Source organism: Mobula hypostoma, chromosome 7 (genome assembly GCF_963921235.1).
Source record: "Mobula hypostoma chromosome 7, sMobHyp1.1, whole genome shotgun sequence".
Classification (NCBI taxonomy): Eukaryota; Metazoa; Chordata; class Chondrichthyes; order Myliobatiformes; family Myliobatidae; genus Mobula; species Mobula hypostoma.
In genome coordinates this window covers 139,391,355-139,418,399 of record NC_086103.1, presented here as the reverse complement: position 1 = coordinate 139,418,399, position 27,045 = coordinate 139,391,355, and the positions used below count along the sequence as shown (strand labels likewise).

The 27,045-nt window shown below is 40.1% G+C and overlaps 1 protein-coding gene across 3 annotated transcripts in view; it reads right to left on the bottom strand.

Annotated features, from left to right (window-relative positions):
* Window positions 1-27,045, bottom strand: part of atm (ATM serine/threonine kinase) — a 191,765-nt gene continuing 164,720 nt past the window's right edge. For all 3 annotated transcript variants that reach the window (XM_063054130.1, XM_063054132.1, XM_063054133.1), the window contains 8 exons: window positions 26,472-26,588; window positions 20,635-20,784; window positions 18,562-18,727; window positions 14,997-15,083; window positions 13,799-13,913; window positions 13,643-13,706; window positions 9,263-9,411; window positions 1-4,508 (listed from right to left, as the gene is read on the bottom strand). In XM_063054130.1, the coding sequence (XP_062910200.1) occupies window positions 4,328-4,508; window positions 9,263-9,411; window positions 13,643-13,706; window positions 13,799-13,913; window positions 14,997-15,083; window positions 18,562-18,727; window positions 20,635-20,784; window positions 26,472-26,588 (1,029 nt within the window). In that variant the 3' untranslated portion in view covers window positions 1-4,327. The remainder of the gene's footprint in view (window positions 4,509-9,262; window positions 9,412-13,642; window positions 13,707-13,798; window positions 13,914-14,996; window positions 15,084-18,561; window positions 18,728-20,634; window positions 20,785-26,471; window positions 26,589-27,045) is intronic.

Genomic DNA, 27,045 nt, shown 5'->3' with positions numbered 1-27,045 from the left:
TTTATGTGATAAGCAACTTGCATAACTGAGGGTGAAATTCACAGTAGCAGGACCAGAGGCAGCCTGCAGCAACAATGCTGCTGTACGAATTGGCTTCAATGCGAGACAGCTTATGAACCAGCAGAAGCACATCATGTTTCTTCAATTTGCAATAAAGCAGTTTAAAGAATTTGAAGACACAATTATATGGGAACATATCATAACCATAACTAGCATCTCAAATGACTTTACACTGTGAAAAACGAGCTACTGTCGGTGAAACTTGATTATATAAGTTTTGTTCTCACACGAGATAAATCACCCTGTAGAAAAGATGAAGAGTTATGTACAGAGAAAAATGGAACGAAAGCTAGTTGCAAATGTACCAATTGCTTTGAGCCATTATTAAATAGACAGGCATTGAATTTAGTAACAGAGATGCTCTGCTGGGATGGAAACCAGAGAGATGGGGCTGAGGATGGGGCAGTTGGTATGAAAGTCAATGCAGTGTGTAGTGAGACTGTATCAAAAAGACAGGTAGGTAGGCAGAGGGGGTCAGGTGTGTCTGTTGTTAAAAATGAAATCAAATCCTTAGCAAGAGGCGACAGGATCAGAAGATGTAGAATCCTTGTGGGTAGTTAAGAAACTGCAAGGGTAAAAAGACCCTGATGGGAGTTATATGCAAGTCTCCCAACAGTAGCCAGGATGTGGGCTACAAATCACAACAGGAGATTGAAAAGGCATGTCAAAAGGGCGATGTTACAATAATCATGGAGGATTTCAATATGCAGGAAAATTGAGAAAATCAGATTGGTGCTGGATCCTAAGAGAGAGAATTTGTAGAATGCTAATGAGATGTCTTTTTAGAGCAGCTTGTGGTTGGGCCCATGAGGGAAAAGGCTATTCGAGATTGGCTATTATGTTATTAAACTAAATTTGATTAGGGAGTTTAAGGTAAAGGAACCCTTAGGAGGTAATGATGATAATATGATAGAATGCACCCTGAAAAAATGTTTGGTAGTATCCTCTAGAGTGACGCAAAATACTTAAGTTCATCCACCATTTCTACCTCTCCAGCGTCAATTTATTGGATTGCTGGAAAATGATGCTGTTGAGATAGTAATGGGGGACAGAGAAATGGTGGATGAATTTAACAAGCATTTTGCAGCCTTCTTCACTGTGGAAGTCACTAGCGGTATGACATAAATTCGAGAATATTGGGGGCAGAAGTAGGTGCAGTTGCTATTACAAAGGAAAGGTGCTTGGGAAGCCGAAAAGTCTGAAGGTGGATACATTATGTAAACCAGATGGAATACAACCCAAGGTTCTGAAAGAGGTAGTTGAAGAGATTGTGGAAGCATTAATATCGATCTTTCAAAAATGACTAGATTCTGGAAGAGTTCTCACGCCCCCTTCGAGCTCTCCTAAGTCCTTTCTTAAGCTCCTTCCTGGCTACCCTATATTTCTCATGAGCCCCTCCTGCTTCCTGCTTCTTATATCTAACATATGCTTCCTTCTTCCTCTTGATGAGTTGCCTCACGTGTTTCGTCAGCCACGGTTCCCTTTTCCTACCATTTTTTCCTTGTCTCACTGGGACAAACCTATCCTGAACCCAGCACGTGGTCCCTAAACTTCCTCCACATTACTGCTATGCTTTCACCCTTGAACATCTGTTTCCAATTTACTCTCGCTAGTTCCTGCCTCATCCCTTCACAGTTAACCTTTCCCCAGTTAAGTGCTTTCCCATTTTGTCTGTTTTTATCCTTTTCCATAGCTATGCTGAAGCTAAGGGAGTTGTGGTCACTCTCACCAAAATGCTCCCCCACCAAGAGGTCTGCCACCTGACCAGGTTCATTACCCAGAACTAGATCCAGTATGGCCTCTCCTCTCGTCGGCTGGTCCACATACTGTATCAGGAATCGTTCTTGAACACACCTGACAAATTCAGCCCCCTCTATCCCCCTTGCAGTCAGGAGGTGCCAGTCAATATGAGGGAAGTTGAAATCACCCATAACTACAACCCTGCATTTCTTGCACCATTCTAAAATCTGCCTGCTTATCTGCTCCTCGGTGTCCCAAGGGCTATTTGGGGGCCTATAGACTACTCCCAGCACACTGATTGATCCCTTCCTGTTTCTGACTTCCACCCACACCGACTCACTGGACACTCCCTCTGCAGCGTCCTCCCTTTCTATAGCTGTGATACTATCCCTGATCAGTAATGCTACCCCCCCCCCAATCCTTTTAAAACATCTAAACCCCGGTACCTGCACCAGCCAATCCTGCCCTTACTCCAGCCAAGTTTCAGTAACGGCCACAACATCGTAGTGGAAGAAATAGTGAGATATCTGGATATAAGTGGTTCCATCAGGCAGAGAGACAACATAGATTCAGGAAGGGCAAGTCCTGTTTGATAAACTTACTGGAGTCTTTGAGGATATAATGAATGCAGTGGATTTAGGGAAACAGGTGGATGTTGCACACTTGAGTCAGCAAGGGTCTGGCAGGTGGAGTACAATATTGGTAAATGTGAGGCCGTGCACTTGGAGGGAAATATAGAACATCAAATTATTATTAAAATGATAAAAGAATGCAGAATATTATTGTGCAGAGGGACTTGGGAGTGCAGTTGCGTAAATCACAAAAGGTTGGTTTGCAGGTTATCAAGAAGACAAATGGAACATGGGTCCTTGCTATGAGTGGGATTGAATTTGAGAGTGGAAGGTTATGTGCTGCAGTTGTACAGGGTACTGGTGAATCCACACCTGGAATACTGCATACAGTTCTCATCTCTTTACTTGAGGAAAGATATACTGGCCTTGGAGATGGCGCAGAGAAGGTTTGCCAGCTTGATTCAGGAGATGAGGGGGTTAGCCTATGAAGAGAGATTGAATTGCCTGGGAATATATTTGTTTGAATTCAGAAGAATCTTATAGAAGTTCAAAAAGAAAATTCACTGAGAAAAGTTAGGATTTAAACAAACAGCTGCAACAAAAGAATCTTGTTTGGCTTCTCAAGTCTCTGTTATAATTGAAGTGGTTTTAAGTACCCGAGACTCGTAGTAACCAATTTTGGTGAACACATGGAAGAGAGCCAAAATGCACAAGGGCAAAGTCCTGTATTTAGAAATGGCATGGCGTATTTTTATACTGGCTTTATACCTTTCCAAAAGATTAATGGGACATACTTCTTCATCCACTTCATTGCCCACCATTGAGAACATCTACCATAAACGCTGCCTGGGCAGGGTGAAAAGCATTATCAAGGATGCATCTCACTCTAACCATGGACTTTTTACCCTCCTCCCATCTGGTAGGCACTACAGGAGCCTCCACTCCCGCACCAGCAGGCTCAGGAAGAGCTTCTTCCCTGAGGCTGTGACCTTGCTGAACCTCACATCACAGCGCTAAGCAGTATTGCACCCATATTGGACTGTCTCAGTACTTTTATATTTGTATGCTGTAGCACTTACTTTTTATTCACAGTTATTTTGTAAATAATACTATTCTTTTGCACTTCTGGTCAGATGCTAATTGCATTTCATTGGCTTTGTATCTGTACTCGGCACAATGACAATAAAGTTGAATCTAATCTAATCTAATCATCCAGTAAAGGCTAAAATGTACTGCAAAGGTACTAATAAACAGAACGTTTTTTTAAAGTATAGAGAAGGTGCTTTATAATACGAAATGGATATTTCAGATCACAGAATCTCATTACAAATTCACAGTTAACATTATAAAGACAATATACAACTTTCAGTAGGCACAAATAATTAAATCTAATGTGCAGTAGATTCAAGTTCCATTTAGTGTCCAAAATTAATCATTGAACATTTTACTTAGTCAAAATTTATGTCTGTACAAAATGAAAATCTTCCTATTTTAATTGTACAACATAGTATAGTTACACATAACTCTAGCTGACAAAAATAAAGATTTAGAGTGTTTATAGACACTTCCTTTTTGCATAGGTTCCACATTGCACCCTGAGTCTGAAAGCAAGTTGGAGATGTCAGAGTAAGCTCACTGAATCCAAAGTACTGATGGGAAACCATGATCAGGTCAGAGGTTTGAGAAGAATCTGCCGTGGGTCTGAAAGCTATTATAGCAAGCAAGGCGTGAAACTGACTGAGTTTAAAATTGATAGTTTAATTAAGAAAGCTTTTGCAATTTTTGCCCTTGACATAGTCTTGCTGCCTTGGGCATCGAAGAGTGGCACTTTGTTGTTTTAGGTAATTACAGGTACCAGGTAATTACAATGGGAAAAAGTTGTAACATGACAAGCATTTCATCTAGTGGTACACATTTATATATACAGATGAATATCGTATACCCAAGTGCATTGATCATACCCAAGGCTGCCAGCCTGGGAAGAGACGACTGAGGTTCTTCGGATCTCTAGCTTGTTGTATGAGTAGATTCACCTGCCCACCCACACTGAGGACAGCACCTTCTTCAACTCCCTTCAACTTCTCCTGTAACCTCAGAAGTACACGTTCTGCCACTTTATTGATACTCTTTGTATCGCTGTTGAAAGAAAAATATGACAGATAACTTTGGACCTGTGCCAGATACAATATGCAACTGTTTGCAATCCTTATGTAAGAAAAAGACAAAGCAATTCATAGAACCTTACCAAATAAAAATCAATGCTAATCCCAAGGGAAGTGTGCAGCTTCCCAGATTTTCTCTTGCACTTTCTCTCCCAATTTCTCCAGCTTGTGAGGTCAGTGCTAAAAGACTATCCCAGCAAAGTGAACAAAATTTCTATGGACCTTGACAGAGTAAGTACAGGGACGATGCTTCCATGCTTGAGGTGTCCAGAACCTCGAGTCATAGACTCAAAATAAAGTTCAGCCATTCACAACAAAAATAAGAAAAAATCCTTAACTCGAAAGGGAAGTGAATTTTTGGAACTCCCTACTGAAGGCAGCTTTCAGCCAGTCATTGAGTCAAGATAATCAAGGAGATGTTCAGATATTAATAGAGACATTGGATCAAGGAGATGTTCAGATACTAAGAGAAATATTGGTTACGAGGTTACTGCTGGAAAGCGATGAAGTGAATGATCAGCCTTGATCTTATTGATTGGTCACTGAGGGGCACAGAAGACCAAAGCAACTTCTTAAGATCCTAACCTGTAGGAGAAAAATTAGGTCATTTGGCCCATCCAGCGTGTTCTGCCATTTCATTATGGCTGATCTACTTTATCTCTCAGCCCCAATCACCTGCCTTCCCTCTACACCCCTTCATTCCCTGACCATTCAAGACTCTATCAACCTCCACTTAAATATACATAAAGACTTGGCCTCCACAGCTGCCTGTGGCAATGAATTCCAGATTCACCACTCTCTGGCTAAAGAAATTCCTCTTCATCTCCATTCTAAAATGACACCCCTCTATTTTGAGGCTGTGTCCTCTGGTCTTAGACGCTCTCTCAGTAGGAAATATCCTCTACACATCCATTCTATCAGGGCCTTTCACAATTAGATAGGTTTCAATTAAGTCACCCCTTATTCTTCTAAATTCCAGTGGAACAGGCCCAGAGCCATCAGATGCTCTTCATATGACAAGCCATCTTGAACCTCCTTTGAGCCCTCTCTAGTTACAGCACATCCTTTCTAAGGTAAGTGGCCCAAAACTGCTCACAATACTCCAAGTGAGGCCTCACCAATGCTTTATGAAGTCTCAATATTTCATCCTTGCTTTTATATTCTGGTCCTCTTGAAATGAATGTTAGTATCACATTTGCCTTCCTTACCAAAGATTCAATCTGCAAATTAAACTTTATGGAATCCTGCACAAGGACTCCCAAATCCCTTTGTGCCTCAGATTTTTGTATTTTCTTTCCACTTAGAAAGTGTCAACCCTTTAATTTCTTCTACCAAAGTGTATAATCATACACTTCCCAACACTGTATTCCATCTGCCATTCTTTGCCCATTCTCCTAATCTGTCGAAGTCCTTCCATGGCTTCCCAATTTCTTTAAAACTACCTGCCCCTCCACCTACCTTCATACTGTCTGCAAACTTTGCATCAAAGTCACCAATTCCATCATCCAAATCATTGACATATAATGTAAAAAGGAACAGTCCCAACACAGACCCCTGTGGAACATGACTAGTCACCGGCAGCCAACCAAAAAAGGCTCCCTTTATTCTCACTCTTTGCCTCCTGCCAATCAGACACTGCTATCCATGCTAGAATCTTTCCTGTCATACCATGTTAAGCAGCCTCATGTGTGGCACTTTGTCAAAGGCCTTCTAAAAATCCAAGTACACAACATCAACCAATTCTCGTCTATCCTTCACAGCCCTGTATACCCGTGTGTCCACTTTGATGGAAATCACACCTGTACTCCAAGCCCCCTCTGTTCTACAATAGTACCCAGGGCATTTCCTTAGGGAAGGCTTTAGGAGGGGGTGCAGAAGGCAATTACTCAAATGGTACCTGAGACTTAAATTTTAGGCAAAGTCTAGTCTGATAGCTGTCCTAACTGCAAAGATCAACCTCAATCTTCCAACTGCTGGCACTGTAAAGCGTTACATTAACAGCTGTATTGTCGTGCCCCCCCTTGTACCACTACATTTTCCAATGGTCCTGTAAATGCAGAAATGTCATGCCCACATAATACATGCAAACTAATCTTATGGCCTTGAAGTTTTAAAGGTGTATGCAATGAGTCTGCATGTGCCAATGAAGCAGAACTGTTTATCCATTCTGATTACTGCTCTTTTTTTTAAAGAAAGGTGTGCAACTTGTTTTGATATTTTTCAGTGCACTGCTGACTTTTACTGTTGTTAGTGCATCTATTCAAGTGAGTTGTGGACACTAGATTGTTTGGTATATTCTTTGGAATGTCCCTTAATTGCAGGATGAGGATCTCTACAAGCAGATCTGACCTTAATCGAGGATGGAGGCATTCAAAAGTAATACCACAACTACTTCAGTACATCTGAAGAAATCAAGTTTGCAGATTATTTTCAAGAAAGGGACATTAGAAAGACTAAAATTCAAGGCCTCAGAACTCCAGCACACCCTAAGGATTGCTGATGTGCTGGTTGCATAATAAAAGTCAGACACCATTGTGGATGTGGACCTGCCTCTCAGGTATTGCTGAACTGGTATTTCATGTTTTTCTCCAATGCCTGATGAATCAGAGCACTTCACATGAGCTTTACATAGAAATGTAGGATATTACTGACATGCTGCTAGTTAGAAAGGTATTCTCTGTCTCCAGTGACTTTAAACTTTGTCCTGTGACCATTTCAGGGCTCAGGCAGAAACAACTGCAGGATGTCACAACTGGTGGTGCACAAATGCATAAGGTAGGTGACTGCTGCCTTCTTTTCCAGGATGGCCAGCACTGATGAGGGCAGTCAGAAAAAATAGGTGATCAGTTATTTTGGCTCTGGCTGGCTTTCTGTGGGTGTAGACTGGCATCATCTATATAGGTACAGCTAGCAAAGAACCTTAGAACAGGAATGTTCATTCAGTTCAACCATGTTGAGCAAAACAAAAACAATGTCTTTCTACAAGTGTGCATCAAATTTATAGATAGCTACCATTCTTTCTTAGACCTCAGTTAGTGCATCCTCTCTCCCTGTTCTTTCACCATCAAGCAGCCAACTACATTACCATTCAGAGACAAGGACACTTTAAACTCTTCTCAGGCTTCCAGTCGGGTTCAGGTATTGATTATAACCAACGTTTCGATGACAAGCTCTGCCATCTTCTACAGGAATGATGCATGACAATTCCAGGTGAAGAGACTAAGTAGTCTGTTCACGTTGATGTCCACAGTGGATCTAATGTAATGGATATGTGAAACCACTGTGGAATGCAACCTCATGAACGTCTGGATGATGTCTTTGTCCCGGCATCTCAGAAGGAAGGGTAAAGAACAAAGAAGCCTCGTCTTCTCTTTATGCAATGGTACAAAGCGACGAATATTGTGGTGAACTTCCTCCCCTTAGAGGTAAGTAAGTGAAAAAAAAAGTTCGAGTGCTTTCCAAGCGTATATGAGGAATAAACTCTTCAGGATCACCCCTGAAGAAGTTGACAGAGTTTGTCATCGAAACGCTGGTCATTATTGATACCTGCACCCAGCTTGAAGCCCGGAGAAGAGTTTATTTGTCATATACGCCAAGAAAGCACTAGATCCTTTTCACAAGGACACTCCCTTAAAATGTGGCTCTTTACACCAGTGAGGAGCCCCCAAAAAGACTTGGAACTTGGAACCAAAACCACTTGTTGATGAGAAATCTCATTTTGCACAGTACTTGTATAATGAAGATGTGCTTCAGGTGCTTGACAGATATGGACGTGTCCTAAACACACTGGCTGAGGCCTCCAAGACTAATGGTGATCGGTTGCATTTCACATGAGAATGTGCAGTAGTGAGATTTGAAAGCATGGGAAGATGGTGCAGGTAATGCAAAAGATGCAGTGAAGATCACTACCTGGGAGGCAGCTGTTTTGGTCATCCACTAATTAGACATAAATGCCATATTCCCTTTTCCTGCCACCAATCCAAACCAATTCAGCAAATAGCAATGTTTGCCCTTCACAAAAGCAGACACTGTAACAGCAAGTAAAATTCAATTCTTTAGATGCATGAAAATAAACACTTAGTTGTAAAATGTAAAACACCTAGTCTCTTAGTATTCACCAAAGACAGGGGCTAACTGGTAAAATATTAGTTTTGATAGAATATTGTTGCTCTCCTTGTCTTTGCTACCAATTCCCAAGTCTACAAACTTTCACATTTGCAAAGTTCCTTTCAAAATCAACGCTAAAGTGAGAACTGTACATTGTCCTTTCACCAGTTTAAACTAATTGGCTGTGAATCCTGGAAATAAAGTTAATGCCCTGGGTGTATTGAGAAGTTTGGTAACATAATGCATAAAAATTGTGATCTGACACTTTCTGTCCCTCATGTGCACAATCCCAGTTAATTGTGTATTTCTACCAATTTAAAAAATAATTTAATGAATATTACTTTATTCCTAGCACCTGCTTGTCAAATTAGCCCATTTTGCTTAACCCAGGGAATATTCTGCTCCTTAACACAATTCATAACAATGAGGCAACACACACAAAAAGCTGGAGGAACTCAGCAGGTCGGGCAGCATCTCTGGAAAAGTGTACAGTCGACGTTCCAGCTGAGCTCCTCCAGCATTGTATGTGTATGCTGCTTGGATTTCCAACATCTGCAGATTTTCTCTTGTTTGTGATAACAATGAGGTAAGTAACTTTGACATTGATTGCCCTATCCTTACGTAGTCTTTCCATCACATTCTGTATCTTCTCCAGCCACAGTGGAGTTTAGTGTAGAATGAAGGTCTGCATCTTCTTCAGGTCTCTGTTGTAGGTAAAGTGCTTTTAAAGGATTCATGGTCCAATCAAAAAGAGGATCATATAGCAGCACCTAGAGAGCAAGAATAGATATGATAGATTCTCATAACTAAGAGCAGTGGTATGTCTTGATAAAAATTCCCCTTTCATTTTGAATTGACATTAATGATTTACTGATTTTACTGGCACGTACGGCCTCAAACAAGGTACACTGACTGTGACCAAATCATTCAGTGCTGTAATTACTTAAAAAGACCAACAGGTCAACAGCAGATGTCATTTCATTGGCTCTTCACTCAACCCTGGAACATCTGGACAGTGAAGATGCATACAGTTGCAAGAAAGTTTGTGAACCCTCTGTAATTACCTGGTTTTCTGCACTGATTACTCATAAGATGAGTAATTAATTCAGAAAACCAGGTATTGCAAAGGGGTCATAAACTTTTCTTTGAAACTTGTAGAATCAAAACGCTCTTCATTGACTAGTTTGACATTCAATACTATCATCCTCTCAAAACTAATCAATAAGCTTCAAAACATAGGCCTCAATACTCAATACCTCCTTGTGCAAATGGATCTTCAGTTTCTAAATTTGTAGACCCCAGTCAATTTGGATTGGCAACATCTCCTCCACAGTCTCCATCAGCACAGGTGCATCACAGATCTGTGTGCTTAGGCTCATACTCTACCTGCTTTAAACTTACGACTGTGAGCCTAAGCACAGCTGCAATGTCATATTTAAGCTTGCTGCAGACTCTGTCATTGGCCGAATCAAAGGTGGTGACAAATCTACATATAGGAGAGAGATTGAAAATCTGGCTGACTGGTGCCACAACAACTTCACTCACTCAATGTCAGCAAGATCAAGAGCTGATTTTTTGCTTCAGGAGGAGGATTCCAGAGGTACATGAGCCAGTCCTCAGTGGGAGGAAATCAGAGATGGAGCAGGTCAGCAACTTTAAATTTCTCAGTGTTATCATTTCAGAGGATCTGTCCTGAGTCCAGCATGTAAGTGCCATTATGAAGAAAACGTGGCAGCGTCTCTACTTTCTTAGAAGTCTGCAAAGATTTGGCATGTCATCTAAAATTCTGACAAACTTCTGTAGGTGTGTGGTGCAGAGTATATTGACTGGTTGCGTCATGGCCTGACATGGAAACGCCAATGCCCTTGAAAGGAAATGTCTACTAAAAGTGGATACAGCCTAGTCCATCAAGGGTAGAGCTATACTGAGCACATCTATACTGAGTGCAGTTGCAGGAAAGCACCATCTATCATCAAAGACTCCCACCATCCAGACCATGCTCTCTTCTCACTGCTGCCATATGGGAGAAGGTACAAGAGACTCAGGACCCACATCACCAGGTTCAGTAACAGTTATTACCCCTCAACAATTAGGTTGTTGAACCAAACAGGATAACTCTCCCTACTTAACTCATCCCATCACTGAACTGTTCTCATAACTTATGGACTCCCTTTCAAGGACTCTTCATCTCATGTTCTTGATATTTATTGCTTATTTGTTGTTATTATTATTATTGTATTTCTTTATCCAGTTCAAGCTGGTAAAACCTGTATGGGCATAGCCAAACAAACTCATTTCTCAACTGCTTGGAAATTTTGGACTATTCTAGTGGTGTTTAGTATTGTGGCTTTCTGAAGATTTACACAAATATTGCTCTGTAGGCCTAATTGTTCAATGGTATACTAGAGAGTCTGGGATGATACCAGTTGTGGATATTATTCTTGGAACAAAGTATATCATATTCCATAATCTTTCAATTTCCTCTTTTAATTTAGCATATTTCTGGTGTTTTTCACTTAGTAACTTCTGTATGTTACATGTGCTTGGAGTGGCTTTATCTATTAAGTTGTTCTTGCTTGTTTTTCCTGTAATATTATATCTGAATGGTTATTATGGATTGTCCTATCTGTAATAATAGATCAGTCATAATATAATTTGTTATATATTATATATGTTTTTTATATTTGACTCTAAAACTTGATTAGGCTTGTATTTATAGTTAGTTATGGTGTCTATTATGAGTTTGTATTTTAAAGCAATATTTTGATAATGATGTTGTCACTTCATTGTGTCTGTGTATGTAATCAGATTGAGCTAAACTCCTGCAGGATTGTGTAATATGTTGGATTGTTTCTGCTCTCTCTTCGCACTTTCTGCATTTATTATCTTGAATTTGTTAGTTTTTTTATTATGTACTTTTGAAATTGTTTTCAGTTAACCACCTAGTGCTGTATTGTCACAAGGAATCCCTCTGTTTCTGGGAAGAGGTCTTCAAATCTGAGCCAGGCATTGAACACTTCCTTGTTGACATCTAGTCTGCTCAGATCATGGGGATGTCTTTCATAGGGGGTCATGCTCTTCCACTGGTTAACTTTTTTTTCTGTAGTGATAATTTCTTCATTTTCTGGATTATGTTTTCACTTATGTTTAATAGTAAGTACTTCTTATCAGAATTGCTTACGCTTGCATGGAGTGCTGAATCTGTTTTTGTTGATGAAAATATACCCTTAGTCTTGTGTAAATTTTTTATGTCTGTTATTCCTCTTATTAATCTAAGTATGTTCGAGTATACATAGTTTTTCCTAAAATCTATCATTATTTTCTTTGTAAATTTTCCAGATCGCCTTGAGACCAAAATATTATGCAAAAAGAATACTTTTATATGGGCATAGCTAAAGTGTTTATTGCCTTTGTTAAATTTTTTACTATTCAGCACTGTTTGGCAAATCCTCTTAAGCCTTGAAGTAAATTCTGTCATATGTTTTCCCTTTATTGCACTATGTTCTATTTTCTTTGCTTGTTGATACCCCAGATACTTATGTTTCATATAAGTTTCATTATTATTGTTATTATTTATTTTTTCATTCTTTCTGTATTTGCAGTTTGTTATCTTTTGCTCGATGGTTGTTTGTCCGTCTTTTTGGGTGTGGTCTTTCATTGATTCTGTTGCATTTCTTGTATTTACTGTTGAATGCCCGCAGGAAAATGAATCTCAGAGTTGTATATGGTGACACATATGTACTTTGATAATAAATTTACATTGAACTTTGAGAATTTTAAAAAGACAGCAAGGACCTTGGAAAAGAGTTAAGAGATGCAGAAAGAAAAAGGTTGCTGAATGAATTGTTACCAGGAATGGGATTGTACAGAGAATCCATAGAACAATGTGGAGCGGGTGTTATTGCTGGGATGTAGTGGGACTAGGCATTGAAAACTCTTCCGTAGGGAAGAGATTCTCATACAGGGTGCATGACAATGGGGCCAAGTCTCTGGACAATTAAGACTCAGAGTAGGGCAGCAGTTTTGGACAAGTTTAAATTTATATGTGAAGGGGATTGGGAAACTACATAAGATTGTAGGAGTAGTTATGTTTGAAGGTGACAAAACAATGTGATTGAAATTGTGGCGGGTGGCTAACGACGTGGATGTAGAAGTGAAAACAATGGAATGCAACATGTAAAATTCAGCCCAAGGTAAAACAGAATACCAAAATACAAATGATCTGTTGATGGATTTGATTCAATGGCAAATTAGAATAAAATACTAGTGAGGCTAAAAGTTTCTTTAAGTTGAGAGGAAAGTTGTGACTTGTTCTGATTTCATATCAGACAAGCAATTTAGCAACACAGTATCAAGTCAATTGGCTAAGCTAAGTTTATGGATGATGTAAAGGAAGTTGTCAATGCAAAACTTTTGATGGGCTCCAAAATGAATGAATGGGGCTAGGGAAAGTGAGAAGAAAGAGAAAAAAAAATTGATAGATGGTAATGAATCCATGAAAGGGAAATCCCATGGAGCTGAGTGAGAGAAGTACTGTTGAAGGATGACACATTCAGCTATAATGAACTACATAAAATGAATTTTGTATACTTCCTCAGAACTGCATTCTTTGATTAGAGTTGCTTCAATATGGGAGATGGACAAAGCTCAGACTGAAGGATTTCAAACAGGAAGTTTCAGAAGAGAAAGGAAAGGAGCTAGAAGTCAACTCCTACAGGATCTTAATAGGAAAGGCAAATTAGAGATGGAGTACTCATGGAGTAAGATGGAAAAATGGAAAACAAAATGGTATTAATTTCATTAGCTAGAATAAGGCAGTGTGGGGAGGAAAGTGAGGGAGAAACTGCATAAAGATGGTTGTGTTAACAAACTGAAGGTGATAAACACAACTTGCAGACAATCAAATCCGTGAGCTCCTTTTTATGTAGTATTTGAGATGAGAATGGAAGTGAAAGTGTACCATTTATTGCAGCAATAAGGCAAGAGATTTGATAAAGTTACCTCAACGATTGTTAGTAAGGCCTCTTGGGAATTTCGCATAACCTCCATTGTCTTTTCACAGCATCTATAAAATGGAGTATCACAAAATATTACTTGAGTTTTATAGTTTTTACTTATTTGTTAACATAAGGTATTCTTAACAGAAGTATTCCTTACCTTCTGAAGACACCCTCCACTCCAGTGATGCCCATTCCATCAACAATGTCTCTAGTTAGACGGAATGGAACAGTCTCTGGTGTAGGAAGAATTTTACCTTGTTCAAAGGCAACCCCTATTGCGAGAAAACAAATGTATAAAAGATCAGATGAAAAAGCTGCATTTTAGCTGTAACCATTAATAAAATTCTCATAGCTCTATGCATCCCTTTAATTTTCCATAGCTGATGCTTCTAGTTAGAGTGCTCATATGGCCCTCCATGGGGCTAAATAGTTCAAAACAAAAACTTTTATTTTAAAAGGTGGTCGCACACAACTGCAAGTAATCAGCTAACATTTTGCTAACTTAGGCTTTATCCAAACAAAGTTACTGCATAAAAATCTCTGAAGGAAATAATGTTACCTCTAACACTGTGGTTGAGAAACAAATTGAAACCACTAGAGCAAAAATATGTAATTTTTAGGTCAATATTTTCTCTCATTCAAAGAGCATTCAGCGTTACATAGTGATGTACTGCATTTAATGGTTTAGTCCCTGTAGAAGTAGAGTGATGACCTACTTGTAGTGTGGGCTTTCACTGTCACAGTTCCTGGCTCTTAATACTGGATAATATGAAAAATATTACAGATGATGGAACCTATAGAAAACTATAATCTCACTTCATAATATCCAATAGCCCAATGGATCCCAAGGGTTTTAAATTAACATTTAACTCACAATTAATTTTCGCTATTAATCATAGATGAAATTCAGGCATCAGTTGGCACATTAATTTGTGCTCCTGTCCTCTTATTTTGGATGCTGTCTAACTTGTAACTGGTCTCAGAAATCAGCTTTCCCAGTTTAATTTCAGTCAATGAAGTTACCTTTCCCATTAACTACATTTCGAAGGTGAAAGAATGCTTCTATTTTTTTTAACCCTTCCTTCTCCATCTGTCTTCCAGTACTGGAAATCGGCATCATGGCTCTTCGGTGGACTATTTTGAGATTTGAATATTTCCTTTATTCCTCACTGATGAAATACTCAATTTTGAGTTAACACCTGACTTAACACTCATTCAGGACGTAGTGGAGATCTTCATCTGCTGGAAACTGCAGGTAGGTGATCCTTGACTCTCTTGCATATTCTCATAGTTATAAGTAACTTGCTAGATGTCGAACAGCGCATATGAGAATGTTATGATTATGAAAGGCTTACCTAGGTCTATATGCACAAGTTCAGCTGATTCTTCGTCAATGAGGATGTTTTGTACGTGTCTGTCACCAAGACCAACAATGTAGCATACTGCAATATAGAAAATTCCAGTAAAGCAACAGAATACTCAATGAACAGCAATTACAACATCTATTTTATGTAGTAACATTTTTGCAAGCATGGCTAATTTAAGTTTATTCATCAGTGTATTTGTTTTTATTCCTCCACTTTCTTTCCAATTCATGGTATAATAGTAAACAACCGATTTATGTTTATACAGCAGCTTTTATATAAAACAGTTGTGAGATATGTTAAAAGTAACAGAGGAGACAACAAACCTAGGGAATATGAATAGTGACTCAAACCTCATTCAACAAGGTGTATTTTGCAGTGAGGAATAACAGAAATATTTCTGTTGATCAGTTGTGTCAGAGAAAGTTTACTTAATCCATGGCTTGGGGGAAGATGGAAGGGAAGGAGAGTGATGCAAAAAATTTGAAATCACAGGAAGCATTTTTGATAGGGAGGAAACTAAAGTGAGACAAGGAAACATAACAAAAACATATCAAGCAAGGCCAGTGAAAAACTTAAAGCTAAAAGTAGAGAGATGAATGGTCCAATATGATATCTGCCATGACTCTCACAAGGGGTGTGGTCACAATGTTCAGTGCTCTCTGATTACCAAAGGAGCAGCTGAGTTTCTGCCTGGGTTCAGCACGTTGGGCTCCTAACAATTCTTGGTTCTCTCATGTGATAGGCAGGGAAACAAAAGCTCTGTCCTATTTTGGGGAGGAAAGTAGTGGATATGGCCTAGTCATGTGCTCCCCATCACTGAGCACATCTACACTGAGCATCGTCTCAGGAAAGCAGCATTCATCATCAAGGACCCCAACCATCCAGCCACGCGCCCTTCTCACTGCTGCCACCAGGAAGAAGGTACAGGAGTGTTAGGACCCAAGTAATCAAGTTCAGGACCAGTCATTACCCCTCAACCATCAGGCTCTTGAACCAGTGGGGATAACCTCACTCAACTTCACTTGTTCCATCACTGAAGTGTTCCCATAACCTATGGACTCACTTTCAAGGACTCTTCATCTCAGGTTCTCAGCATTTATTGTTGGGAGCGGTCTTTCATTTATTCTACTGTGTTCCTTCAATTTATTGTGATTGTCCGCAAGAAAATAAATCTCAAAATGTATATGGTGACATATATGTACTGTATATTAATATAATTACTTTGAGCATTTGAACTTAAGCCCACCCTCTCCACCCCACAGTGAGGACCAACTGAGAAATATCAGAAAGATCTTCCATGCTAATTACTTGGTAAAAAAGATACATTAAAAAAAGTGTCAAAAAATTAACAATTAAAGCAGCCTGCTTTCCACCCCCTCCCTTCTAAAATGTATCAACATCACTCTACTCTGGTATGGAAGTTGTCCTGTCCAAGACCGGAAGAAGCTGCAGAAGATAGTGAACACGGCGCAGCACATCACACAAACCAATCTTCCGTCCTTGGACTCACTTTACACCGCACGCTGTCGGAGCAGTGCTGCCAGGATAATCAAGGACACGACCCACCCAGCCAACACACTTTTCGTCCCTCTTCCCTCCAGGAGAAGGTTCAGGAGCTTGAAGACTTGTACGGCCAGATTTGGGAACAGCTTCTTTCCAACTGCAGTAAGACTGCTGAACGGATCCTGACCCGGATCTGGGCCGTACCCTCCAAATATCCTGACCTGCCTCTTGGTTTTTCTGCACTACCTTACTTTCTATTTTTCTATTTTCTATTTATGATTTATAATTTAAAATTTTTAATATTTACTATCGATTTGTAATCCAGGGAGCGGGAAGCATAGAATCAAATATTGCTGTGATGATTGTACGTTCTAGTATCAATTGTTTGGCGACAATAAAGTATAAAGTATAAAAGTATAAAGTACAACAAGGGTTCCCAACCTCTTTTTTGTCATGGACCAATACTACTAAGCAAACGATCCATGGACCCCAGGTTGGGAACCCCTTCTTTATGACAACAAAGCTGAACAATGAATTCTTTCCCTGACCACTCCACTTATTGCAAACCTCTCCTTTCCATTCTCCTCTCATTCCACAGTGATCCCAGTCAGACCCGGAGACCCCACTCTTTCCAAGGGTCTCCCCAGTCAGAGGCTTCTTACCACCTAACATTCCAAAAGCATAGGTTCTCAGCACAGCTGGTTGGCTAGAAGAGGATGTTTCCCATGATATGGCAGGGGACCCAATTCACCAGCAGGTGGTTCCACAGAAAATCCAAAGCTTGATAATCATGAGGGACTATTCAATCACCTTTCAGTCAGGACCATAAGCAACAGTTAACCTCTCTCCATGGGATCAGACAACTCAGCCCAAGGATTTCAAACCTCATGCACATGGGAATAAATCTCTCAGGATAAAGTTGGCATAATAGGTTCACAGTGTTTGCAACCTTACAGCTAATGCAGGTCCTCTCCATTCTTTGCTTGGTATCTGCACTTACACATTTTAACCAGCAGGTAGAACTCACTCGATTTGTCTCTCAGTTGAACCAGAAGCACTGAGATCAATTCTGAACAGTTAAATGGAGAATGATAATAATAATATAAGGTGTGCCTAGCTGAAGATTTCTATTTAACAGTCTGCTCATCGATGTCTTGCTGCATTATCTGTCCCTACCTCACCTCTCCAGAAAGCTAATTCCAAATTTTGCACTTGAAGAATTAACTATAAACATATGAAATCTTGTAGCCCCTTCAATGCTAGCTCTACATTCTTGCTTCACAATTTAACAGTGAAAATTTGATGGCAGCTACATGGAGAACACTATGCACCCAGTATGAGAGTTTCACGCCACAGACCAAACTCATTGAACAATGAGCTTCTTCACATAGATCTTCCAACACTCTAAGTTCATTCTATTTTACCACTAATTAGGAGGGAGACATTAACAACTTGCTGCCTAAGAAAACATTAATCTAAGCTGACATTTGTTCAACAACCTTTTCAAACCACCAGTTCCATTCCTGTATTAAATGAATGTTCACCATGCCAGAACATAACACAAGGGGTCAGAAATAAAAACAGAAAATACTGGAAGCACTCAGCAAGTCTATGTTTATTTCAGATTTCTTTCCAACTCCACCCGAGAGTGTTCTTTTATTTTTATAACAGAGGCCCTCCTAGAATTAGTTACTAGTGAATCCTAGTTACACCAAGATTCAGTCACATCAACAGAAGTCCATTATTGACCATTTCTGGACGGAGTAAGCCCTCTGTGTAGTCAACCCGCACTATTAATTTCTCCGAATAACCTAATATGCAGCAGCAGTGTAAAGAAACTGTGACATATACCGCAGAGGAACCCCTGCTGACCAAATGGTGTGCTCTGTGACCAAGAACATTACTATTGGACTTAGAATACACATACAACATCTTGAAAATACTAAATGAAATAGGCTACAAAAACCCTCAGAATTACATTTTGTGTAATAATCAAGTAATCTGAAAACCACTTTGATAACTTAAAATGCAGTAATAAACAGTGACATACCAATTGAAGATGTAGCTACACTTCGAGTATATCCAAGTCGCTTTTCAAACCATACAGCTGGATCCAAAAACTTTTCCATAAAGAAATATCGGAAGACAGGCCGGAAATTCTTACAGACATCCATGAAGGCTTGATATTTACCTTCAAAACTCAGTTTTTGTGCTTCCTGTAATGATAAGTTGCATCTTATGGTCCAGCATTTGGTGCTTCTATTGACATTTGATTATTGAAGCTCATTTTTATTTTTACCACCATCTGTGACATTAACAAGGTAGGCACCCAAAGATTCCTGTCTGTAACATATCCCTTTTCTTCATCTTCTTCACTGTTTTTAATATTCACCAACCAATCCCACATTTAACAAACCATTTAAGAAGTGTTCATAATGTTTCTTGTGTTGCTTGCACACACATAGGTTATACTAGGTACAAAAGAGAGACTTTCTTCCATATGCTGTTTAGTGAACTAGATGGATATTTATTACCAGCTGGACGACAGTTGGTACTTCTAAATCAGTGTTTCTTAAGGGAACAGCTGCTGGAAGTAGTGAGGTAGATAAAGGTAACTGGATTGCAAAAGGCATTTGCCTGATTCAGAATCAACAGGTATGTTATTACTAACATATGTGTATAATTTGTTGTTTTGCAGCAGCAATAAATAAAAATTATTATAAATTACAATAAGAATATATTAAACATAAATAATGGAAAAAGCAAGCATAATAATGAAGTAGTGTTCATGGACCATTCAGAAATCTGATGGCAGAGAAGAAACTGTTCCTAAAATGTTGGGTGTGCATCTTGTACCTCATCGTAGTAATGAGAAGAGGCCACGTCCTGTGTGAGAATCCTTCATGATGGACACTGCCTTCTTGAGACATCGCCTTGTGAAGATGTCCTGCATGGTGTGAAAGGTAATGTCCATGATGGAGCTGGCTGAGTTTATAATCTTCTGCAGCGTTTTCTGATCCAGAGAATTGGGGGCTTTCTACCAGACAGTGATACAGCCAGTCAGAATGCCCTCCATGGTACATCAGTAGAAATTTGAAGGCAGAGGTGGTTCTGTTGATGTTACTGGCATCCTCAAAGTAGAAGGTCTCATCTGCACAATGCCAAGAAATCTACAGTACTGGAGAAGAATCCGTTCTTACCTTTACCTGAAAGTAAACCAGCTAAGTCTCCCCCTCTGTGAAGTGCTCAAATGGAAATCCTTCCTTTCCTCAAGGCCTTCTATCCCAGTTGAAGCCCACACTTTTTTATTTTGTGTACTTGCAACTCCATGTGCAGCAGTGGCATTAAACATGATGCTTCGCCTCACTTGTCTATAGATTTCTGCATATAGGGTATCACAGGCATAGTATCATACAGTAGAAGCTAATGAATGGCGCCATTGTAGTGTATGCTATTACACCCCAGTGTGTCGGAGTTTGGAGTTCAGTCCTGGCATCCTTTGTGTCTGTACGTCTTCCCTGTGGAATGCATGGTTTTCTCTGGGTGCTCTGGTTTCCTCCCACTGTCCAAAGACGCATCGGTTAGTAGCTAATTGGTCATTGTAAATTGTCCTGTGATTAGGTTAGGGTTTGATCGGGGGTTGTCAGGTGTCGCCAGGCGGCGCAGCTCAAAGCCTAGGAAAGGGCCTATTCTGCGCCTATTTCTAAATAAAATGAGTATCGTTTAGTGACTGATGGTATACTAATTCATTTCTGTGCTGTATATAAATGTATGAATTTCCAGCCATGGTCTTTTGGACTATTCATACTAAAAATAATTTTGTAGCTACTTTGATACTGGCGTTGATCTTGATGGGTTAGGTCAGTTTATTCCCATCTTTTCCTTCTGAAACCCTTGCTAATATTGGGTGCCAGAGTTTTAGGAATTGGTGAAAAGCAATCCGAATGATATATGCATGTGCAGAAAACAGACCCAGTTTAATATTAAATACCTGAGACAGAGTTGCACCTGGATACATGACCAATTCCAAAAAATGTTAAAACTATGTTGGAATAGTGCAAAATACATAAATAACTTCAAAAACAAAAGGGTTTCTGAGAATCATCAATTTGTTGTGACTCACCGACATTTTTTTCCTGCATTCCAGGCTACTTGAGTCTTTTGGTCGATACCTCTTATGAGCTCCTTCATTTTGGTGAACCAGATATTCGCCAATGGGCACGGTTCCTGTACACCATTCAAGGATGCCACTTCTCTGAGAAAGAGGAATGACCTTCCCAAGAAGACAATACATTCAGATACATAACTGTCACTATACTACACCAGGATTACAGGTGGATCAATCAGCAAAGAAATAAAATACAAATCACTTTAACTTTAATTAAACTATTTTTGTTTTACATCTCTAAATATAAATGCATTAGGATTACTATTGAGAGCCATTTCTGGATATGACCAGTTCACTTGCCTGGAATTTGGTGATTTCAAATGAAACAACAGAGGTTGTGGTACATATTTGTACCAATGACATAGGTAGGAAAAGGGAAGAGGTCCTGAAAAAAGAGTACAGGGAGTTAGAAAGGAAGTTGAAAAGCAGGATCGCAAAGGTAGTAATCTTGGGATTACTGCCTGTGCCACGTGACAGTGAGAATAGGAACAGAATGAGGTGGCGGGTAAATGCGTGGCTGAGGGATTGGAGCGGGGGTAGGGATTCAGATCGGATCATTGGGACCTCTTTTGGGGCAGGTGTTACCTGTACAAAAAGGATGGGTTGCACTTGAAACCCAGGAGGACCAATATCCTGGCGGGGTGGTTTGCTAAGGCTACTGGGGAGAGTTTAAATTAGAATTGCTGGGGGTGGGAACTGAACTGAAGAGACTGGGGAAGGAGGAGGTTGGCTTACAAATAGAGAAGGTTTGTAGACAGTGCGAGAGGGAGGATAGGCAGGTGATAGAGAAGGGACGCGCTCAGATCGAAGGTTTGAGATGCGTCTATTTTAACACAAGGAGTGTTGTGAACAAAGTGGATGAGCTTACAGCGTGGATCAGTACTTGGAGATATGACGTGGTGGCCATAACAGAGACTTGGATGGCTCAGGGACAGGAATGGTTACTTCAAGTGCCGGGTTTTAGATGTTTCAGAAAGGACAGGGAGGGAGGCAAAAGAAGTGGGGGCGTAGCACTGTTGATCAGCGATGGTGTCACGGCTGTAGAAAAGGTGGACGCCATGGAGGGATTGTCTATGGAGTCTCTGTGGGTGGAGGTCAGGAAAAGGAAGGGGTCAATAACTTTACTGGGTGTTTTTTATAGGCTGTCCAATAGTAACAGGGATATCGAGGAGCAGATAGGGAAACAGATCCTGGAAAGGTGTAATAATAACAGAGTTGTCGTGATGGAAGATTTTAATTTCCCAAATATCAATTGGTATCTCCCTGGAGCAAGGGGTTTAGGTGGGGTAGAGTTTGTTATGTGGGTTCAGGAAGGTTTCTTGACACAATATGTAGATAAGCCTACAAGTGGAGAGGCTGTACTTGATTTGGTATTGGGAAATGAACCTGGTCGGGTGTCAGATCTCTCAGTGGAAGAGCATTTTGGAGATAGTGATCATAATTCTATCTCCTTTACAATAGCATTGGAGAGAGATAGGAACAGACAAGTTAGAAAGAAAAGCGTTTAATTGGAGTAAGGGGAATTATGAGGCTATCGGGCAGGAAATTGGAAGCTTAAATTGGAAACAGACGTTCTCAGGGAAAAGTACGGAAGAAATGTGGCAAATGTTCAGGGGTTATTTGTGTGGAGTTCTGCATAGGTATGTTCCAATGAGACAGGGAAGTTATGGTAGGGTACAGGAACCGTGGTGTACAAAGGCTCTAGTCAAGAAGAGAAGAAAAGCTTACAAAAGGTTCAGAGAGCTAGGTAATGTTAGAGCTCGAGAAGATTATAAGGCTAATAGGAAGGAGCTTAAGAAGGAAATTAGGAGACCCAGAAGGGGCCATGAGAAGGCCTTGGCGGGCAGGATTAAGGAAACGCCCAAGGCATTCTACAAGTATGTGAAGAGCAAGAGGATAAGACATGAAAGAATAGGACCTATGAAGTGTGACAGTGGGAAAGTAAGTATGGAAGCGGAGGAAATAGCAGAGGTACTTAATGAATACCTTACTTCAGTATTCACTATAGAAAAGGATCTTGGTGATTATAGTGATGACTTGCAGCAGACTGAAAAGCTTGAGCATGTAGATATTAAGAAAGAGGATGTGCTGGAGCTTTTGGAAAGCATCAAATTGGATAAGTCGCTGGGACCGGATGAGATATACCACAGGCTACTTTGGGAGGCGAGGGAGGAGATTGTTGAGCCTCTGGCGATGATCTTTGCATCATCAATGGGGACGGGAGAGGTTCCGGAGGATTGGAGGGTTGCGGATGTTGTTCCTTTATTCAAGAAAGAGAGTAGAGATAGCCCAGGAAATTACAGACCAGTGAGTCTTACTTCAGTGGTTGGTAAGTTGATGGAGAAATTCCTGAGAGGCAGGATTTATGAACATTTGGAGAGGTATAACATGATTAGGAATAGTCAAGGGCAGGTCATGCCTTACGAGCCTGATTGAATTTTTTGAGGATGTGACTAAACACATTGATGAAGGAAGAGCAGTAGATGTAGTGTATATGTATTTCAGCAAGGCATTTGATAAGGTACCCCATGCAAGGCTTATTGAGAAAGTAAGGAGGCATGGGATCCAAGGGGATATTGCTTTGTGGATCTAGAACTGGCTTGCCCACAGAAGGCAAATAGTGGTTGTAGACGGGTCATATTCTGTATGGAGGTCGGTAACCAGTGGTGTGCCTCAGGGATCTGTTCTGGGACCCCTACTCTTCATGATTTTTATAAATGACCTGGATGAGGAAGTAGAGGGATGGGTTAGTAAGTCTGCTGATGGCACAAAGGTTGGAGGTGTTGTGGATAGTGTGGAGGGCTGTCAGAGGTTACAGCGGGACATTGATAGGATGCAAAACTGGGCTGAGAAGTGGCAGATGGATTTCAACCCAGATAAGTGTGAAGTGGTTCCTTTTGGTAGGTCAAATATGATGGCAGAATATAGTATTAATGGTAAGACTCTTGGCAGTGTGGAGGATCAGAGGGATCTTGGGGTCCGAGCCCATAGGACGCTCAAAGCAGCTGCACAGGTTAACTCTGTGGTTAAGAAGGCATACGGTGTATTGGCCTTCATCAATCGTGGAATTGAATTTAGGAGCCCAGAGGTAATGTTGCAGCTATATAGGACCCTGGTCAGACCCCGCTTGGAGTACTATGCTCAGCTCTGGTCGCCTCACTACAGGAAGAATGTGGAAGCCATAGAAATGGTGCAGAGGAGATTTACAGGGATGTTGCCTGGATTGGGGAGCATGCCTTATGAGAATAGGTTGAGTGAACTCGGCCTTTTCTCCTTGGAGCGACGGAGGATGAGAGGTGACCTGATAGAGGTGTATAAGATAATGAGAGGCATTGATCGTGTGGATAGTCAGAGGCTTTTTCCCAGGGCTGAAATGGTTGCCACAAGAGGACACAGGTTTAAGATGCTGGGGAGTAGGTACAGAGATAACAGGGGTAAGTTTTTTACTCAGAGAGCGGCGAGTGCGTGGAATGGGCTGCTGGCAATGGTGGTGGAGGCGGATACGATAGGGTCTTTTAAGAGACTTTTGGGTATGTACATGGAGCTTCAAAAAATAGAGGGCTATAGGTAAGTCTAGTAATTTCTAAGGTAGGGACATGTTCAGCAGAACTTTGTGGGCTAAAGGGCCTGTATTGTGCTGTAGGTTTTCTATGTTTCTATGTTTCTAAATGATTAAAGACCGATTTCAATACAAGTAGTCAAATGCTGAAGTCCTTAACTAACTTGGTTAAAGGGATCACTGTACACATCAAGTCACTCTATGACTGAACTCTGCATGGAGTCCAGCGGCAATGCTCCGGCGTTTATACTGAGAAATCAGCTCTTGGAGCCTCTGCCAGATTTACAAGTCTAAGATTTCAATGAAGATACCAGGAATACAGGGAGGGAAAGAAAAAAGGCAAATTCCCATTCTTGAAAAGAGATTAAAAAAACTAAACAAGCAAAATTAATTAATTACACCTATTTATAACTAATTTTATTTTAAAATAATTAAAAATACATCTGTTAATTGCCCAGTTTACTCTTAATAGTATGAGATGTTTCTGAATATATCAAAGGCATTAAAAACCACAGCTCTGAAAGCTGCCTAATCTGGCGATGTGGATGCTGGTTGTCTAGGTTTTGGAGAAGGCTTCTAAAGAACTGTTGGAGACCCTGCTAATGAAGTCCTGGTTGTTTCATGCTAGCCAAATTAAACTTTCTGGATCTTGATCAAATAAATATGGACATAGGGCTATGTCAGTAAGATGTGATCAAATAATTAAGGAGCTTCAGTTCTCCTTCTGAAAGTTGAACGTCCTGGGCTGATTAGCTGGCACAAGTGCCAACACTGTCAACTTCTAATGACTCATCACTTCAAGACAATATAGACCTTCCATGCTCTGCACAATGGAACCTTCTTTAGTTGAGTGGAAGGGCTTATCATTAACTTACTCCAGGATAGGAGAGGCTTTGGCCAAGGATTCCAATACTTTATCAGGGGACTGGCTTAAAAATTACACTGAAAAATACCAAGTTGTACACATTTAGTTTATAGGAATTATGATGAAGGAAAGATGAACCTCTACACAATAGTGTGCTCTATGAAAATGATTAGGGTACTGTCACTCTAATGAAGTGTTTACAGCCAAATAATCTTAACCCTGAAAAAAATGCTCCACGGTTAATTCTTCCTTTTGCACAAATCCCAAACAGGTCAAGAAAAAGTTGTGCACGCACCTAATTAGCTGAATGCCCATAACTGAATGATGGGGGTGTGGGGAAGAGACAATAGAAAAGGATAGAGCAAGCGGGACTGGAGACTGCAAGCAGTGAACTTACTGAGATTAACAGCTTGTGCTGATTGTGAAATTTGGGATGGGGGAGGGCAAGGAATGGGTTGACGGAGGACGCGGAAGGGGGTGGTAGAGGTTGAAGTCAAGAATGAAAAATATAGAAACATTTGCAATCACTGAAGATCAAGGATTCCCAACCTGGGGTCCACAGACTCCTCGGTTAATGGTAAAGGTCCATGGCATAACAAAGGTTGGGAACCTTTGCTGTAGATGATCAGGCAATGACTGGATAAGAAAGAATGGAACCATAAGTTCTAAACTGCTAAAGAAGTGTTGGAGGTGAAAATTGATGATTAAGTGCATTTTATTAAAAAAAGGGTTGTGAGGATGGCATGTAATAACAGTAATTATTTAGAGTATAATCAAGATAAGATGTCAGAAGGGGGGAAAGTCCAGACGCGGCAGTTTAATGGAAATGTGATTAAAAAAGGACTGACAGACAAGAGAACATTTTTGAAAGGGATTCAGTAAGGCAAACATAAAACTTGAGGATGCAATGAGAGCTCAGGGAAGTAACTTGGTGGCTAAGGAGAAAGGGAATGTGCACATACTAAAACAAGTTATATTTACAATGGTTTATGTTGTTTAAAAAAGAAATAAGAGGAGGAACCTAGGTGACTGATAGCTCATTCATTGGTACTAACAATTTAATATCATCCAGCATGCCAGCTTTTATGTCTTTAAATCCCTGGGATTTGAATACAATAGTCTCATATGATATTCCACTGCAGACTGAGGAAATACCACAGCTATCTTCAGAAGATATATTAAACTAAGATTATTCAGCTCTCTTGGGTAGATGTAAAAAATCCTATGGCATTAATTAAAAGAATAGGGAAGCGATGGTGGTACCCTGTATAATATTTTCTCCAAGCAACATCAATAAAGTCTTTTGCAATGTTCTGAAGGTACTAAATAGATAAGTACTTGCTTTATATCCACTTAAAATAGTTTTACCTTGTATGTGCGAATAGTTAGCTTTCGCTTTCTGGTTTCTGAATTCTTTTCCAAAAGTTTATTACACATCTGAAAAACCTGCTGCATTACTGCATCTTGTCGCAGATCATCACGACCCTGGAGAAAATAGGAGCAATTCTTAAATGCCAGGCTCAACACATCATTCATTCTCTTGTATCTAATTAATCCTATAACATTTTGCATTATATAATTTTAATGCTTTTAATGGAGGAAATCACCCATAGTCAGTGAGTCAAAGAGCAAATAAACAGGCTCTTTAAACCATTCTATCTAAGTTGGCCATCAAGTAAGAACCCAACGTAATTCTGCATTTTCTCCAGCCCAATCAATTCCTTTCTGAGTGTTGTGATTAGGCATGGCAAGTGTGGCATAATCATAACTCTAGACAGCAATTTTTTTTTGATATTGTTGCTTCCTCAGAAATTTTTTGTGATTATGATATACTGCTTGAAGCTGAACACAAATATAATTTCAGACTACTTGAATCACATAGAAATTTGCAGAAACAAGACATTAACTTTAATTGAATATGATGTTTTTAACTGCATAACAC